Here is a 20,000-nt window from a genome sequence, read left to right as displayed (position 1 = left end):
CTGTAACCTGTACTGACACCTGTACTGACACCTGTACTGTAACCTGTACTGACACCTGTACTGTAACCTGTACTGTAACCTGTACTGACACCTGTACTGTAACCTGTACTGACACCTGTACTGACACCTGTACTGTAACCTGTACTGTAGTATTCTCAGTAGTATCAGTAGTATATTAGCAGTATTATAACTGAGCAGCTGCTGTTTTGTTGGCAGCCGATCTTCACGATGAGCGCGCAGCAGAATCAGCTCAAAGATCTGACTGAGGAAGACTTCGGCTCCTTCATCAGCTCATATAGTTACACACCTGTAAGTACCTGCAGTACTACTGCACACCTCTACGCTCTCTGCAGTACTTCTACACACTTGCAAGTACTACTACACATCTGTAAGTACCAGCAGTAAAACTACACACCTGTAAGTTCTCTGCAGTACTGGTGTTTGTACTGGTACACTAACATGCTAAAACAGTATGAAAGACTTTTTACTATGTCTGAAACCTTCATATGAAACCAGTAGTACATGAATTGCATCCTGTTTATAGAGAAGTATCACAATATTTAAGCACTGGTCACTACGCCAGCATAAATATCCCACAATGCAATGCAGTGGTGACGACAACAGCAACAACAGAACAGACGATGGTGGACAGTGAAGGTGCCGACACATGATCAGCAGCTAACGGGAGAGCAGCGCTGTTGGTGTCACACACTGCTCAACATTACCAAAGTCCAAATTATTTCAACTCTGACCTCAGTTGCGTTGCGTGGACAGATCACGCCCCTCCGCCTTCACTTCCATACTCAGTCTAATATTAGTGCAGTCCACTGATTCTCTTTGCCCTCCCTACTAACATATTTTACTATTATTAGTACATCTTCAGGTGTAACATTTGTGAACATCTATCAGTGAATAATCTGGCTGTTTGATGTCTGTGTAGCCTTTGATTTAAGACCTGCACTGTTCTCATCATCTGGAGGCAGCTTAAGGTCTCATTCTGCTGGGCATAATATATTTTATTATTAATTAGTGTTGCAGATGGTGTTAGTGGTGAGGTTGGCATGGGTTACCATGGTTACATGTATCCAACCAGCAAGGAGGCTCTCAGGAAAGTGCTCTCATTGCGTCCGAAAGGATACACACTGCTGTTAAGTTGAACAATAGTGCACATATGATGTGTATGTATGTGCATAGAACGGTGTTTGTAGTCTGATCCCTGTGGCCTGTGTTTCCCAGAGTGCCTTGCAGTTCCTGGAGGCGTACAGCCGGGAGGACGTCACGCTGGCCGAGCTGCAGGGCAGCAGTAACTCTCTGTGGACCATCAGTCCTCCCAGCAGGACCTACCTCAGCGAGGTGCTCAGCCTGGACCACTTCCCCCTCACACTGTCCTGGACCATCCAGAGGTAAGAACTGATCAATAATCAATAATCAATCATCAGTAAAACAAACTGCATTCTGAGTGAGTGAGTTTTGTTTCTAACAGGAACCTGAGTCTGGGGGCGAAGGCGGAGCTCGCATCAGGTAAACATGTGACCTACCTGGATGATCAGACCCGCCTGGAGCTGATTCAGCTGCTGAATGGAACCAGGACACTTCCTGTGTGAGTGCAGGGGGTGGGGCCACATGTTCTCCAGATGTTCTCCAGATGTTCTCCAGATGTTCTCCTGACGTTGCTGTAGAGAACTGGACCTAGGATCTATAACAAGAACATTATTAGAATGATTAGCCTCAATCTGTTTTCAAACATTTCATATCTGACTGTGTTTCATACACTAAAAGACTACAAACATGGCCGCAGTGTTTATGCTCGATGCTAGCAGCTAACTGTCCGTTTGTTTCCAGGGTGATACAGGAAGTGCTGCCATGTTTCATCCGAGCTCCGAGCGACTCCAACGCCAAACCCATCGAACAGCTTTACCCAGGTTTATATTTATATTCTATAAAACTACATTTAATTGGTTGTTTAACTTCGGTACTGAAAGGAGAACGTGTGTATTTATCGTTCTGTCACATAAAAATAAAAAAATATAAAAATATAAAAATACAGAAACGTGATGAGAGATTTTCTTGTTTTTCATCAGTAAATGTAAATTCAGTTTATATTTCTCTTGTTTCCATGGTAACAAACTATCGTACTGACGCCTCCTCCGATCACATGGCCGCTCTCCTCTCTCGTCCAATCAGATGACCGCTACAAGGACATCCTGCTGGCCCTGGAGCGGTCGACCAATCAGAGCCGAGAGATCCAGGAGTGGTGGATCGTCGATCAACCGGCCACTGGCCGCGTGCCTGTTGGGGGCGGAGCTTCGGCGGGCAACAGGAGGGAGGCGGGGCTTCAGCTGTTTGTGTTCAGTGATAAAGTCAGTCCTCCAAGTCTGGGTTTCCTGGCTGGATACGGGTACGTAGCACTACTGCAATACCTGTAGTATTACTGCAATACCTCTAGTATTACTGCAGTACCTGGGTATTACTGCAATACCTGGGTATTACTGCAATACCTGTAGTATTACTGCAATACCTGTAGTATTACTGCAATACCTCTAGTATTACTGCAATACCTGTAGTATTACTGCAATACCTGGGTATTACTGCAATACCTGTAGTATTACTGCAATACCTGGGTATTACTGCAGTACCTGGGTATTAATGCAATACCTGTAGTATTACTGCAATACCTGGGTATTACTGCAATACCTGGGTATTACTGCAATACCTCTAACATTACTGCAATACCTGGGTATTACTGCAGTACCTGGGTATTAATGCAATACCTGGGTATTACTGCAATACCTGGGTATTACTGCAGTACCTGGGTATTAATGCAATACCTGGGTATTACTGCAATACCTGGGTATTAATGCAATACCTGGGTATTACTGCAATACCTGGGTATTAATGCAATACCTGGGTATTACTGCAGTACCTGGGTATTAATGCAATACCTGGGTATTACTGCAATACCTGGGTATTACTGCAGTACCTGGGTATTACTGCAGTATCTGGGTATTAATGCAATACCTGGGTATTACTGGAATACCTGGGTATTACTGCAATACCTGGGTATTACTGCAGTACCTGGGTATTACTGCAATACCTGGGTATTACTGCAATACCTGGGTATTACTGCAATACCTGGGTATTAATGCAATACCTGGGTATTAATGCAATACCTGGGTATTACTGCAGTACCTGGGTATTAATGCAATACCTGGGTATTACTGCAGTACCTGGGTATTACTGGAATACCTGGGTATTACTGCAATACCTGGGTATTAATGCAATACCTGGGTATTACTGCAATACCTGGGTATTACTGCAATACCTGGGTATTACTGCAGTACCTGGGTATTAATGCAATACCTGGGTATTACTGCAATACCTGGGTATTACTGCAGTACCTGGGTATTACTGCCATACCTGGGTATTACTGCCATACCTGGGTATTACTGCAATACCTGGGTATTACTGCAATACCTGGGTATTAATGCAATACCTGGGTATTACTGCAATACCTGGGTATTACTGCAATACCTGGGTATTAATGCAATACCTGGGTATTACTGGAATACCTGGGTATTACTGCAATACCTGGGTATTACTGGAATACCTGGGTATTACTGCTATACCTGGGTATTACTGCAATACCTGGGTATTACTGGAATACCTGGGTATTACTGCCATACCTGGGTATTACTGCAATACCTGGGTATTACTGCAATACCTGGGTATTACTGCAGTACCTGGGTATTACTGCAATACCTGGATATTACTGCAATACCTGGGTATTACTGCAGTACCTGGGTATTAATGCAATACCTGGGTATTACTGCAATACCTGGGTATTAATGCAATACCTGGGTATTACTGCAATACCTGGGTATTAATGCAATACCTGGGTATTACTGCAGTACCTGGGTATTACTGCAGTACCTGGGTATTAATGCAATACCTGGGTATTACTGCAATACCTGGGTATTACTGCAGTACCTGGGTATTACTGCAGTATCTGGGTATTAATGCAATACCTGGGTATTACTGCAGTACCTGGGTATTACTGGAATACCTGGGTATTACTGCAATACCTGGGTATTACTGCAGTACCTGGGTATTACTGCAATACCTGGGTATTACTGCAATACCTGGGTATTAATGCAATACCTGGGTATTAATGCAATACCTGGGTATTACTGCAGTACCTGGGTATTAATGCAATACCTGGGTATTACTGCAGTACCTGGGTATTACTGGAATACCTGGGTATTACTGCAATACCTGGGTATTAATGCAATACCTGGGTATTACTGCAATACCTGGGTATTACTGCAATACCTGGGTATTAATGCAATACCTGGGTATTACTGCAGTACCTGGGTATTACTGCAATACCTGGGTATTACTGCAATACCTGGGTATTACTGCAGTACCTGGGTATTAATGCAATACCTGGGTATTACTGCAATACCTGGGTATTACTGCCATACCTGGGTATTACTGCAATACCTGGGTATTACTGCAATACCTGGGTATTAATGCAATACCTGGGTATTACTGCAATACCTGGGTATTACTGCAATACCTGGGTATTAATGCAATACCTGGGTATTACTGGAATACCTGGGTATTACTGCAATACCTGGGTATTACTGGAATACCTGGGTATTACTGCTATACCTGGGTATTACTGCAATACCTGGGTATTACTGGAATACCTGGGTATTACTGCCATACCTGGGTATTACTGCAATACCTGGGTATTACTGGAATACCTGGGTATTAATGCAATACCTGGGAATTACTGGAATACCTGGGTATTACTGCAATACCTGGGTATTACTGGAATACCTGGGTATTAATGCAATACCTGGGTATTACTGGAATACCTGGGTATTAATGCAATACCTGGGTATTACTGGAATACCTGGGTATTAATGCAATACCTGGGTATTACTGCAATACCTGGGTATTACTGCAGTACCTGGGTATTACTGCAGTACCTGGGTATTACTGCAGTACCTGGGTATTACTGGAATACCTGGGTATTACTGCAATACCTGGGTATTACTGCAGTACCTGGGTATTACTGCAATACCTGGGTATTACTGCAATACCTGGGTATTAATGCAATACCTGGGTATTACTGCAATACCTGGGTATTAATGCAATACCTGGGTATTACTGGAATACCTGGGTATTAATGCAATACCTGGGTATTACTGGAATACCTGGGTATTAATGCAATACCTGGGTATTACTGCCATACCTGGGTATTAATGCAATACCTGGGTATTACTGGAATACCTGGGTATTACTGCAGTACCTGGGTATTAATGCAATACCTGGGTATTACTGCAATACCTGGGTATTACTGCAGTACCTGGGTATTACTGCAATACCTGGGTATTACTGCAATACCTGGGTATTACTGCAATACCTGGGTATTAATGCAATACCTGGGTATTACTGCAATACCTGGGTATTAATGCAATACCTGGGTATTACTGCAATACCTGGGTATTACTGGAATACCTGGGTATTAATGCAATACCTGGGTATTACTGGAATACTTGGGTATTACTGCAATACCTGGGTATTACTGGAATACCTGGGTATTACTGCAATACCTGGGTATTAATGCAATACCTGGGTATTACTGCTATACCTGGGTATTACTGCAATACCTGGGTATTACTGCCATACCTGGGTATTAATGCAATACCTGGGTATTACTGGAATACCTGGGTATTACTGCAATACCTGGGTATTACTGCAATACCTGGGTATTACTGCAGTACCTGGGTATTACTGCAATACCTGGGTATTACTGGAATACCTGGGTATTACTGCAGTACCTGGGTATTAATGCAATACCTGGGTATTACTGCCATACCTGGGTATTACTGCAGTACCTGGGTATTACTGCAATACCTGGGTATTACTGCAGTACCTGGGTATTAATGCAATACCTGGGTATTACTGCCATACCTGGGTATTACTGCAATACCTGGGTATTACTGCAATACCTGGGTATTACTGGAATACCTGGGTATTAATGCAATACCTGGGTATTACTGGAATACCTGGGTATTACTGCAATACCTGGGTATTACTGCCATACCTGGGTATTACTGGAATACCTGGGTATTACTGCTATACCTGGGTATTAATGCAATACCTGGGTATTACTGGAATACCTGGGTATTACTGCCATACCTGGGTATTACTGCAATACCTGGGTATTACTGGAATACCTGGGTATTAATGCAATACCTGGGTATTACTGCAATACCTGGGTATTACTGCAATACCTGGGTATTACTGCAATACCTGGGTATTACTGCCATACCTGGGTATTAATGCAATACCTGGGTATTACTGGAATACCCGGGTATTAATGCAATACCTGGGTATTACTGCCATACCTGGGTATTAATGCAATACCTGGGTATTACTGGAATACCTGGGTATTAATGCAATACCTGGGTATTACTGGAATACCTGGGTATTAATGCAATACCTGGGTATTACTGGAATACCTGGGTATTAATGCCATACCTGGGTATTACTGCCATACCTGGGTATTACTGCAATACCTGGGTATTACTGCAATACCTGGGTATTACTGGAATACCTGGGTATTAATGCAATACCTGGGTATTACTGCAATACCTGGGTATTACTGCAGTACCTGGGTATTAATGCAATACCTGGGTATTACTGCAATACCTGGGTATTACTGGAATACCTGGGTATTACTGCAATACCTGGGTATTACTGCCATACCTGGGTATTACTGGAATACCTGGGTATTACTGCTATACCTGGGTATTAATGCAATACCTGGGTATTACTGGAATACCTGGGTATTACTGCCATACCTGGGTATTACTGCAATACCTGGGTATTACTGGAATACCTGGGTATTAATGCAATACCTGGGTATTACTGCAATACCTGGGTATTACTGCAATACCTGGGTATTACTGCAATACCTGGGTATTACTGCCATACCTGGGTATTAATGCAATACCTGGGTATTACTGGAATACCCGGGTATTAATGCAATACCTGGGTATTACTGCCATACCTGGGTATTAATGCAATACCTGGGTATTACTGGAATACCTGGGTATTAATGCAATACCTGGGTATTACTGGAATACCTGGGTATTAATGCAATACCTGGGTATTACTGGAATACCTGGGTATTAATGCCATACCTGGGTATTACTGCCATACCTGGGTATTACTGCAATACCTGGGTATTACTGCAATACCTGGGTATTACTGGAATACCTGGGTATTAATGCAATACCTGGGTATTACTGCAATACCTGGGTATTACTGCAGTACCTGGGTATTAATGCAATACCTGGGTATTACTGCAATACCTGGGTATTACTGGAATACCTGGGTATTACTGCAATACCTGGGTATTACTGGAATACCTGGGTATTAATGCCATACCTGGGTATTAATGCCATACCTGGGTATTACTGCAATACCTGGGTATTAATGCAATACCTGGGTATTACTGGAATACCTGGGTATTACTGGAATACCTGGGTATTAATGCCATACCTGGGTATTACTGCAATACCTGGGTATTACTGCAATACCTGGGTATTAATGCAATACCTGGGTATTACTGCAATACCTGGGTATTACTGCAATACCTGGTTATTAATGCAATACCTGGGTATTACTGCAATACCTGGGTATTACTGGAATACCTGGGTATTACTGCAATACCTGGGTATTACTGGAATACCTGGGTATTACTGGAATACCTGGGTATTAATGCCATACCTGGGTATTACTGCCATACCTGGGTATTACTGCAATACCTGGGTATTACTGCAATACCTGGGTATTAATGCAATACCTGGGTATTACTGGAATACCTGGGTATTAATGCAATACCTGGGTATTACTGGAATACCTGGGTATTACTGCAATACCTGGGTATTACTGGAATACCTGGGTATTACTGCAATACCTGGGTATTACTGCCATACCTGGGTATTAATGCAATACCTGGGTATTACTGCCATACCTGGGTATTAATGCAATACCTGGGTATTACTGGAATACCTGGGTATTAATGCCATACCTGGGTATTACTGCCATACCTGGGTATTACTGCAATACCTGGGTATTAATGCAATACCTGGGTATTACTGCAATACCTGGGTATTACTGGAATACCTGGGTATTAATGCAATACCTGGGTATTACTGGAATACCTGGGTATTACTGCAATACCTGGGTATTACTGCAGTACCTGGGTATTAATGCAATACCTGGGTATTACTGCCATACCTGGGTATTACTGCCATACCTGGGTATTACTGCAATACCTGGGTATTACTGCAATACCTGGGTATTAATGCAATACCTGGGTATTACTGCAATACCTGGGTATTACTGCAATACCTGGGTATTACTGGAATACCTGGGTATTAATGCAATACCTGGGTATTACTGGAATACCTGGGTATTACTGCAATACCTGGGTATTACTGGAATACCTGGGTATTACTGCCATACCTGGGTATTACTGCTATACCTGGGTATTACTGGAATACCTGGGTATTACTGGAATACCTGGGTATTACTGCAATACCTGGGTATTACTGGAATACCTGGGTATTAATGCAATACCTGGGTATTACTGGAATACCTGGGTATTAATGCAATTCCTGGGTATTAGTGGAATACCTGGGTATTACTGCAATACCTGGGTATTAATGCAATACCTGGGTATTACTGCAATACCTGGGTATTACTGGAATACCTGGGTATTAATGCAATACCTGGGTATTACTGCCATACCTGGGTATTACTGCAATACCTGGGTATTACTGTAATACCTGGGTATTAATGCAATACCTGGGTATTACTGGAATACCTGGGTATTACTGGAATACCTGGGTATTACTGCAATACCTGGGTATTACTGGAATACCTGGGTATTAATGCAATACCTGGGTATTACTGGAATACCTGGGTATTAATGCAATACCTGGGTATTACTGGAATACCTGGGTATTAATGCAATACCTGGGTATTACTGCCATACCTGGGTATTAATGCAATACCTGGGTATTACTGGAATACCTGGGTATTGATGCAATACCTGGGTATTACTGCAATACCTGGGTATTACTGCAATACCTGGGTATTACTGCAGTACCTGGGTATTAATGCAATACCTGGGTATTACTGCAGTACCTGGGTATTACTGGAATACCTGGGTATTACTGCAATACCTGGGTATTACTGCAGTACCTGGGTATTACTGCAATACCTGGGTATTACTGCAATACCTGGGTATTAATGCAATACCTGGGTATTACTGCAATACCTGGGTATTAATGCAATACCTGGGTATTACTGGAATACCTGGGTATTAATGCCATACCTGGGTATTACTGCCATACCTGGGTATTACTGCAATACCTGGGTATTAATGCAATACCTGGGTATTACTGCAATACCTGGGTATTACTGGAATACCTGGGTATTAATGCAATACCTGGGTATTACTGGAATACCTGGGTATTACTGCAATACCTGGGTATTACTGCAGTACCTGGGTATTAATGCAATACCTGGGTATTACTGCCATACCTGGGTATTACTGCCATACCTGGGTATTACTGCAATACCTGGGTATTACTGCAATACCTGGGTATTAATGCAATACCTGGGTATTACTGCAATACCTGGGTATTACTGCAATACCTGGGTATTACTGGAATACCTGGGTATTAATGCAATACCTGGGTATTACTGGAATACCTGGGTATTACTGCAATACCTGGGTATTACTGGAATACCTGGGTATTACTGCCATACCTGGGTATTACTGCTATACCTGGGTATTACTGGAATACCTGGGTATTACTGGAATACCTGGGTATTACTGCAATACCTGGGTATTACTGGAATACCTGGGTATTAATGCAATACCTGGGTATTACTGGAATACCTGGGTATTAATGCAATTCCTGGGTATTAGTGGAATACCTGGGTATTACTGCAATACCTGGGTATTAATGCAATACCTGGGTATTACTGCAATACCTGGGTATTACTGGAATACCTGGGTATTAATGCAATACCTGGGTATTACTGCCATACCTGGGTATTACTGCAATACCTGGGTATTACTGGAATACCTGGGTATTAATGCAATACCTGGGTATTACTGGAATACCTGGGTATTACTGGAATACCTGGGTATTACTGCAATACCTGGGTATTACTGGAATACCTGGGTATTAATGCAATACCTGGGTATTACTGGAATACCTGGGTATTAATGCAATACCTGGGTATTACTGGAATACCTGGGTATTAATGCAATACCTGGGTATTACTGCCATACCTGGGTATTAATGCAATACCTGGGTATTACTGGAATACCTGGGTATTAATGCAATACCTGGGTATTACTGCAATACCTGGGTATTACTGCAATACCTGGGTATTACTGCAGTACCTGGGTATTAATGCAATACCTGGGTATTACTGCAGTACCTGGGTATTACTGGAATACCTGGGTATTACTGCAATACCTGGGTATTACTGCAGTACCTGGGTATTACTGCAATACCTGGGTATTACTGCAATACCTGGGTATTAATGCAATACCTGGGTATTACTGCAATACCTGGGTATTAATGCAATACCTGGGTATTACTGCAATACCTGGGTATTACTGGAATACCTGGGTATTAATGCAATACCTGGGTATTACTGGAATACCTGGGTATTACTGCAATACCTGGGTATTACTGGAATACCTGGGTATTACTGCAATACCTGGGTATTAATGCAATACCTGGGTATTACTGCAATACCTGGGTATTAATGCAATACCTGGGTATTACTGCAATACCTGGGTATTAATGCAATACCTGGGTATTACTGCAATACCTGGGTATTAATGCAATACCTGGGTATTACTGCAATACCTGGGTATTACTGGAATACCTGGGTATTAATGCAATACCTGGGTATTACTGGAATACCTGGGTATTACTGCAATACCTGGGTATTACTGGAATACCTGGGTATTACTGCCATACCTGGGTATTACTGGAATACCTGGGTATTACTGCTATACCTGGGTATTAATGCAATACCTGGGTATTACTGGAATACCTGGGTATTACTGCCATACCTGGGTATTACTGCAATACCTGGGTATTACTGGAATACCTGGGTATTAATGCAATACCTGGGTATTACTGGAATACCTGGGTATTACTGCCATACCTGGGTATTACTGCAATACCTGGGTATTACTGGAATACCTGGGTATTAATGCAATACCTGGGTATTACTGGAATACCTGGGTATTACTGCAATACCTGGGTATTAATGCAATACCTGGGTATTACTGCCATACCTGGGTATTAATGCAATACCTGGGTATTACTGGAATACCTGGGTATTAATGCAATACCTGGGTATTACTGGAATACCTGGGTATTAATGCCATACCTGGGTATTACTGGAATACCTGGGTATTACTGCAATACCTGGGTATTACTGCAATACCTGGGTATTAATGCAATACCTGGGTATTACTGCAATACCTGGGTATTACTGGAATACCTGGGTATTACTGCAATACCTGGGTATTACTGCAATACCTGGGTATTAATGCAATACCTGGGTATTACTGCAATACCTGGGTATTACTGGAATACCTGGGTATTACTGCAATACCTGGGTATTACTGGAATACCTGGGTATTAATGCCATACCTGGGTATTACTGCAATACCTGGGTATTAATGCAATACCTGGGTATTAATGCAATACCTGGGTATTACTGCAATACCTGGGTATTACTGGAATACCTGGGTATTACTGGAATACCTGGGTATTAATGCCATACCTGGGTATTACTGCAATACCTGGGTATTACTGCAATACCTGGGTATTAATGCAATACCTGGGTATTACTGCAATACCTGGGTATTACTGGAATACCTGGGTATTACTGCAATACCTGGGTATTACTGGAATACCTGGGTATTACTGGAATACCTGGGTATTAATGCCATACCTGGGTATTACTGCCATACCTGGGTATTACTGCAATACCTGGGTATTACTGCAATACCTGGGTATTAATGCAATACCTGGGTATTACTGCAATACCTGGGTATTACTGGAATACCTGGGTATTACTGCAATACCTGGGTATTACTGCCATACCTGGGTATTAATGCAATACCTGGGTATTACTGGAATACCTGGGTATTAATGCAATACCTGGGTATTACTGCCATACCTGGGTATTAATGCAATACCTGGGTATTACTGGAATACCTGGGTATTACTGGAATACCTGGGTATTACTGGAATACCTGGGTATTACTGCAGTACCTGGGTATTACTGCAATACCTGGGTATTACTGGAATACCTGGGTATTACTGCAGTACCTGGGTATTACTGCAATACCTGGGTATTACTGCAATACCTGGGTATTACTGCAGCACCTTTAGTATTACTGCAATACCTTTAGTATTACTCAGTGCATCATGGGAAGTCCCCCAGCAGTCTAGGCCTATAGCAGCATAACTAAGGGCTGATCCAAGGCGAGCCTGGTCGGCCCTAACTATAAGCTTTATCAAAAAGGAAAGTTTGAAGCCTACTCTTAAACATAGAGAGGGTGTCTGCACCCCGGACTGAATCTGGTAGATGGTTCCACAGGAGAGGAGCCTGATAGCTGAAGGCTCTGCCTCCCATCCTACTTTTAAAGACTGTAGGAACCACCAGTAAGCTGCATACTGGGAGCGCAGTGTTCTAGTGGGATAATACGGTACTATGAGCTCTTCAAGATATGATGGTGTCTGACCATTAAGGGCTTTGTAAGTTAGGAGAAGGATTTTAAATTCTATTCTAGATTTTACAGGAAGCCAATGCAGCGAAGCTAAAATGGGAGAAATGTGGTCTCTTTCTAGTTTCTCGCAGTACAGCTGCTAAAAACATGATATACGTTATATTCATGGTAAACATCTATACGTTATAAACAGTATATATAACAGTATATTGTACAGTAATTACATACTTTCCACCACAGGGAGTCGTAACACTGACTGTCTGACCCAGCTCCACTAACAGCCACCCTTCTTCTTCTCCTTCTTCTTCTTGTGCCTGCCCTCGCCCTGCAGCATCATGGGATTGTACGCCTCGGTGGTTTTGGTCATCGGGAAGTTTGTGCGCGAGTTCTTCAGCGGCATCAGTCACTCCATCATGTTCGAAGAGCTGCCCTGCGTCGACCGCATCCTCAAACTCTGCACCGACATCTTCCTGGTACTCGCCTTCCCGACCACACCCACAAACACCACTCAGCATCTGATTGGCTGTCATGCTGCAATCTGATTGGCTGTTCTCTGTTTCAGGTGAGAGAGACAGGTGAGCTGGAGCTGGAGGAGGAACTTTACGCCAAACTGATCTTCCTGTATCGATCACCAGAGACTTTGATCAAATGGACACGACGCTGACCTCATCGATCAATAAGCGATAATCAACATCAGTTACTGTCTGATTACTTGTAGTGATGTCACATCCTGTTACATCATCAGCTGATTGCTGTGAACCAAACATCTGGTTCCTCCAAAATTCTTAAAATGTTACACTGAACCTTCAGAGAACGTTCTCCTGACGTTCTATAATCTCTTTTTATTATATGATTATATATGTTCTCCAGACGTTCTCCAGACGTTCTCCAGACGTTCTACTGACGTTCTACTGACGTTCTACAGACATTCTACTGATATTCTACTGACATTCTACTGACGTTCTGCTGACATTCTCCTGAGAACGTTCTCTAGATGTTCTCTAGATGTTCTCCTGATGTTCCTTTAAAGAACAGGACTAGATCTAAAACAGGAACATTGTCAGAATGTTTTCTGCAGGTGACAAGAAACAGGGAACTTTGGAGAACGTTGCTGGAACATTACATTTTGCTCCAATAGGAGCAGCTGGAGGGCGGAGCTAAGTCTTCAGACAGTGATGGGAAGATTATACAAGTGTTGATTGACAGCTGCAGGGACACGACTGATCCTGGAAAACCTGGAATTGTTTAAGGCAGCTTTGTAGTCCTGGAAAAGTGTTTAAAACTGTGAAGCACTGCCCACAACCCATAACTTTCAGAACGTATGATTGGACATTGCTGCTGTCACTCCCACATTGATTGACAGATATTTAACGACTTTGTGTACGGGGTCTCATCTGTAAACAGGAAGCGATGTCACTTCTGACATGCCAATCAACAATAAGTTTCACTTTCACTTATTTATTCGACTTTAATGTTTACAGGACAAACCTCAGTATTTCCGTTAGCACTATCTTAGCATCATGTTAGCTGTTAGCTTCATGTTAGTTGTAATTAGCTCTGTGTTAGCACTGTGTTAGCTCACGTTAGCTGTAATAAGCCCTGCAGTAGCTCAACATTAGCTTCACTTTAGCTGTGTTAGCCCTACAATAACGTCACGTTAGCTGTAATTAGCTGTGTTAGCCCTACATTAGCTTCATGTTAGCTGTAATTAGCTCTGTGTTAGCCCTACATTAGCTTCATTTTAGCTGTAATTAGCTCTGTGCTAGCATCCACCTGGAGACAGAAGACTAGAAACAGATTTAGAATAAATTCCCATCTTTGTTTGTTGTTGTTGTTTTACAGTGAATTTCTCTGTTCACATCACTTGATGATCAAAAACTGTAAACTTTACCTGTAAGCTTTATCTGTAAACTATGTTTCTTGTGACTGTTTAAACTGAATATGTATAAATAAAAGACTTTTGTTTATCAAACTGAGAGTCAGCTGTTTGTTGGAGCAGCTTCAGATGGTCACATGACTGTTCACTCTTGTGAACCCTGATCACATGGTTCGGGTTAAAACACCAGAGAATCAGTGGCAGCTGGTGAAATTTAAAATGAAAACAATAGAATAACTTTAGCACAAAAGAAAGTAACTTTAGCAAGAAAACAAACATAAACACCAAAACAAAGTAATGTCAGCACAAAAACAATATATTAAAGTTGGCAAGAAAACAAAGTAATGAAAGTACGAACACAATAATGTAAAACTAGCCAGTAAACAATAAAGTAACCTAAGCATGAAAAAATAAAGTAATATAAGCATGAAAACAATAAAGTAAAGTTAGCATGAAAACAATAAAGTTAGCATGAAAACAATAAAGTGACGTTAGCATGAAAACAATAAAGTTAGTAACGTTAGCATGAAAACAATAAAGTAACGTTAGCATGAAAACAATAAAGTGACGTTAGCATGAAAACAATAAAGTTAGTAACGTTAGCATGAAAACAATAAAGTTAGTAACGTTAGCATGAAAACAATAAAGTGACGTTAGCATGAAAACAATAAAGTTAGTAACGTTAGCATGAAAACAATAAAGTAACTTAAGTATGAAAACAATAAAGTAACGTTAGCATGAAAACAATAAAGTTAGTAACGTTAGCATGAAAACAATAACGTAACGTTAGCATGAAAACAATAACGTTAGCTGCATCCTGTGGCGAGAGCAGCCTCAGGTCACCTGCTTGCTAAGGGCTGAAGGACGGACATACACACTCATTAGGTTGGCAGCCCTCACACGGAAAATGTATGTATTCACACCAAATTAACTGAATACAATTTGAAGGCACATTTTTAATAAATGCTGGCATGATTACAAGACACAGAATACAAATAAACATTTTTATTTGATAGTTATTTGATAATATATAATTAATTTATGTTGAGCATGTTTTAATAGCCTTTCTTCTCTGGACTATTGGAAGGTGAGCAGACTTGTTATTCAGCTGAAACATCATCCAGACTCAGAAGCAACATCATAATATTCATTCTTTAATGTTTTCATTCAATTCAGTTACACATGGAAACATTTTGCTGCTGTCAGACAGAAACACAGTGAAGTGTTTGGTAATAAAACCAAGATCAGACCAGAATGTGCTTCTTCTTCTTCTGTTATCAATGAAACAGTTTCAGTTCAGACTGAACGCTGCGGTCAGAGCAGCTGATTGGACGTTGTGCTGTTAAGGTGAAGCTGGTTTCAGTGGAAGACGTTGGTTCGCTACAACTTTAAATCCCTTTCACTGAGTCTCTCAGAGTTACAAACCTCTAATACTTCTGCATTTACTCTCAGTTACATTCTGATTGAAATGATGAACTTTAGGAAAGTGACGAGTTTAAAGGCAGAAACAACCGGCTCTGCTCTGCTTCACTGGAAGACGAGTCCAATCTATCGATACTGATTCAGATTCATGGAGCTTTCAAAGGTTAAAGATACTGAAGCACAGAAGTATTCAAACTTTAAACATTTAACATTTTTCAGTTTCTGTGGAGATACGTTTTGTTGTGCTCCTGTTTGGAAGTTTCAGGTTTTTCTGCATGATCATGAACGCACCGCGCACAGGTAAAGGTATAAAAACATCTGTTCAGGTGGAAGACTCCTTATTGCTGCACACAGACCTTCTTCATGTGTCACATGACCAGTCAGTCCATCTCTGATTGGAAAGAACGAAAACAATAAAGTAACATAAGCATGAAAATGAAGTAACGTTAGCATGAAAACAATAAAGTAATGTTAGTGTGAAAACAAAGTAACTAACCCGAAAACAATGAACATAAACATGAAAACAAAATAACGTTAGCATGAAAAGCACAAATCCACAGTTCTCCTCATGTGTCACATGACCAGTCAGTCAGTCTCTGATTGGTCGTCCCGCCTCAGTGAAATCATCCTCAGCTTCTCCCTGTTGGAGAACTGCCTGTGTGATGTCACCTCCACCTGTGATGTCACATGATGTGAGGCTGCGGTCTCCGTCCACTCGCAGGACTCCTCCTCACTGTGAGACAGCTCGCTGTAAACCACTGGGAGGCTCCGCCTCCTGCAGGGCGGGGCCAGCGTGGGCGAGCAGGCCAGCAGGTGAGAAAGGGAGGAGACAGAAAGGTGGGATGGGCTGAGGGAGGAGGAGGACGGGAAGGAGCCAGGTGGGGGGGGTGGGGGTTGAACCACCGGGGGGGGGGATACCTCCTCCCCTCTGTCACCTCCTCCCGCTGACCCCCCCCAGCCCTGGCCACTCCTGGCCCGAGCCGAGTGCCTCCGCCGTGGGGAGGGAGGCCGTGGGCGGCGCAGGGGGAGTGTGGAGGAGCTGAGGGAGCTGGGGGTGGGTTTGAAGCTGGGAGGGAGGGGGAGTCTGTGGGAGGAGCAGGGGGAGGGAGGAGTGTCTTGCAGCCCCTGTTCGATACTGAACACTGTGTCCCCGCCTCCTCTGCTGCTGCTGGGCAACGGTTGCCTGGACGACAGCTCACCCGCCTCCCTCTTGCTGAGCAGGGAGGCCGGGTACGCCTGGGACTTGGCCTCCAGGCTCTTTGATTGGATGTAGTTGACGAGGCCGTTGAGGGGATTGGCTGAGGAGGAGGGGGCGGTTCTCTTCAGGCTATGCAGGTCGATGACAGTGGAGTAAATGTCCCGCAGATTGATCACCTTTGTCTTCCGGTCGCGGTTCTCGTGCAGGACGGCGTTTGCACAGATGAACAAGAAGATCCCGATCCCCATGATGAGAGGCCCAAACACCTTCAGCCTATCAGAGTACAGATACCTGCACACACATTTAAAACAGCCTATCAGAGCACAGATACCTGCACACACATTTAACACAGCCTATCAGAGCACAGATACCTGCACACACATTTAAAACAGCCTATCAGAGCACAGATACCTGCACACACATTTAAAACAGCCTATCAGAGCACAGATACCTGCACACACATTTAAAACAGCCTATCAGAGCACAGATACCTGCACACACATTTAAAACAGCCTATCAGAGCACAGATACCTGCACACACATTTAACACTTTTGTTCCGTCCTCTGCGCGGCTTCGCTGGAGTGTTTCAGAAGCGGAATAATTGTGGTCGAGCAGCCTTCAGTTGTGACTACTGTAATTACGGTAGCCTGAGCTGAATGAGCACCTTTAGGCTACCGTAATTACTGCAGTGGCAGCGCAACTGAACTGCCCGATTTTGTTTACTTGCTCAGATTTTGTTGATTTGGTCTTTCTTTGACTTTTGTGCTTCTTCTATCGGTAAAATGATTTCTTTATTTGTCTGTTTTAATTGTGTTTATCGTTAACGTACGATCGGGAGTCTGCACGGGGTTGAACGGACCAGATGCTCTACGCAGCTGGAACGCGACGCAGACAGAACATGACGCAGCTGGAACGCAACGCAGCTGGAACGCAACGCAGCTGGAACGCAACGCAGCTGGAACGCAACACAGACGGAACGCAACGCAGCTGGAACGCAACGCAGACAGAACGTGACGCAGACGCCTGGTGGAATCAAGCCGTTACCTGTCGAGGAAATCCTCCAGAAAACCTCGAGGAGTTGTCCCGTTGATGCTTTCTGTTTGGTTAAAACCTTCATCACCTCCTCCTCTTCCTCCTGCTCCTCCATCACCTCCTTCTCGTCCTCCTGCTCCTCTATCACCTCCTTCTCCTCCTCCTGCTCCTCCATCACCTCCTTCTTGTCCTGCTCCTCCATCACCTCCTTCTCGTCCTCCTGCTCCTCCATCACCTCCTTCTCCTCCTCCTGCTCCTCCATCACCTCCTTCTTGTCCTGCTCCTCCATCACCTCCTTCTCGTCCTCCTGCTCCTCTATCACCTCCTTCTCCTCCTCCTGCTCCTCCATCACCTCCTTCTTGTCCTGCTCCTCCATCACCTCCTTCTCGTCCTCCTGCTCCTCCATCACCTCCTTCTCGTCCTCCTGCTCCTCCATCACCTCCTTCTCCTCCTCCTGCTCCTCCATCAGCTCCTTCTGCTCCTCCAGCACCTCCTTGTAGTTGCTCCCTTTCCTCTCCTTCCTGTTTCAACAGAACATCTGAGTTAACGTTGCATCATTAACAAGTAAAGCAGGTAATCTGATTACTGCAGGTAGCAGTTACCTGTAATCTGATTACTAGTGATGTAATCAGATTACCTGTAATCTGATTACTAGTGATGTAATCAGATAACTTATGAATAATCAGATTACTTGTAAATCAATCAGATTACCTTGAAGTAGTTGGATTACCTTGAATATGGATTACTCATGAAGTAATCAGATTACTCACGGAGTACCTGTGCCCCCCCCCGTCTGTATGTGTTGAGGTGCGGTGCGTCTCACCTGAGCGTCAGACACGGAGGCGAGCGCGGCGCCCTCCTGTGGCCGGTGGCTGAAAAACAGCCCGTCCCTCGGCCAGTAGCCCAGAGCGGCCATGACCACGCCCATCAGCAGGACCATGATGCCGAGCGCTGCCACGAGCCCTGAGAGCGAGCACAGCTGCAGCTTCCCCTTCACCACCACCACCTCGTTCCTGCTGAGGTCACACAGGTCATAGATGTCATAGATGATGTCATCGGTGTGTGTGTGTGTGTGTGTGTGTGTGTGTGTGTGTGTGTGTCTACATCAGCAGGGACAACCTCAGACGCCTCCTGGCTGGCAGGCTGAGGAATCCACTCGGTGGCCAATCAAAGTGCAGCATCGGACACACATGATCCCACACAGACCCCATCAGGACTGGTTCGACAACAACTCCTCTCAAATACACTCACTCCTAGAAATAAAGCTCATAAACCCTGATTCACCCTGAAAACTGCATTTACTGAGGCAAGAGCAGCTCAACAACCGGCGGACTGCAACAACACATCAAAGCCCACACAGCCCCAGGAAACAAGCCCTCATCCCAGTTCCATCTGCAGATGGGAACATCCTCCTCAAACACAGGCACCAGATCCTCCTTAATCACACCAACCCAGTTCCTCCACATCCTCACCAAACTGACAACCCTCCTCAGTTTATGGAGGTCCATCAAATCATCAGAGTACTGGTCCTGATGGGATTCCAGCAGAGGTCCTAAAGCATCTAAAGCATGTGGGCCCCTCCTCACATGCTGCTTGCACCTTCCCAAAC

At 43.6% G+C, this 20,000-nt stretch overlaps 2 protein-coding genes across 2 annotated transcripts in view; one reads left to right on the top strand and one right to left on the bottom strand.

Annotated features, from left to right (window-relative positions):
* The window catches only part of LOC122972563 (piezo-type mechanosensitive ion channel component 2-like), a 65,163-nt gene extending 50,150 nt beyond the window's left edge, over window positions 1–15,013 (top strand). Inside the window, exons 47-53 of the mRNA XM_044339753.1 lie at window positions 217–309; window positions 1,237–1,403; window positions 1,484–1,600; window positions 1,843–1,922; window positions 2,185–2,398; window positions 13,194–13,335; window positions 13,425–15,013. Coding sequence (XP_044195688.1) covers window positions 217–309; window positions 1,237–1,403; window positions 1,484–1,600; window positions 1,843–1,922; window positions 2,185–2,398; window positions 13,194–13,335; window positions 13,425–13,526 — 915 coding nt within the window. The 3' untranslated portion in view covers window positions 13,527–15,013. The remainder of the gene's footprint in view (window positions 1–216; window positions 310–1,236; window positions 1,404–1,483; window positions 1,601–1,842; window positions 1,923–2,184; window positions 2,399–13,193; window positions 13,336–13,424) is intronic.
* Window positions 15,014–16,745: 1,732 nt separating this feature from the next.
* The window catches only part of tmem200ca (transmembrane protein 200C, genome duplicate a), a 6,408-nt gene continuing 3,153 nt past the window's right edge, over window positions 16,746–20,000 (bottom strand). The window contains exons 3-6 of the mRNA XM_044340425.1: window positions 19,215–19,407; window positions 18,838–18,912; window positions 18,404–18,540; window positions 16,746–17,649 (exon numbers count right to left, since the gene is read on the bottom strand). Coding sequence (XP_044196360.1) covers window positions 16,746–17,649; window positions 18,404–18,540; window positions 18,838–18,912; window positions 19,215–19,407 — 1,309 coding nt within the window. The remainder of the gene's footprint in view (window positions 17,650–18,403; window positions 18,541–18,837; window positions 18,913–19,214; window positions 19,408–20,000) is intronic.

The sequence above is a fragment of the Thunnus albacares genome, chromosome 21 (assembly GCF_914725855.1).
Source record: "Thunnus albacares chromosome 21, fThuAlb1.1, whole genome shotgun sequence".
Classification (NCBI taxonomy): Eukaryota; Metazoa; Chordata; class Actinopteri; order Scombriformes; family Scombridae; genus Thunnus; species Thunnus albacares.
Note: the sequence above shows the minus strand (reverse complement) of the source record. Positions and strands in the feature narration are given on the sequence as shown.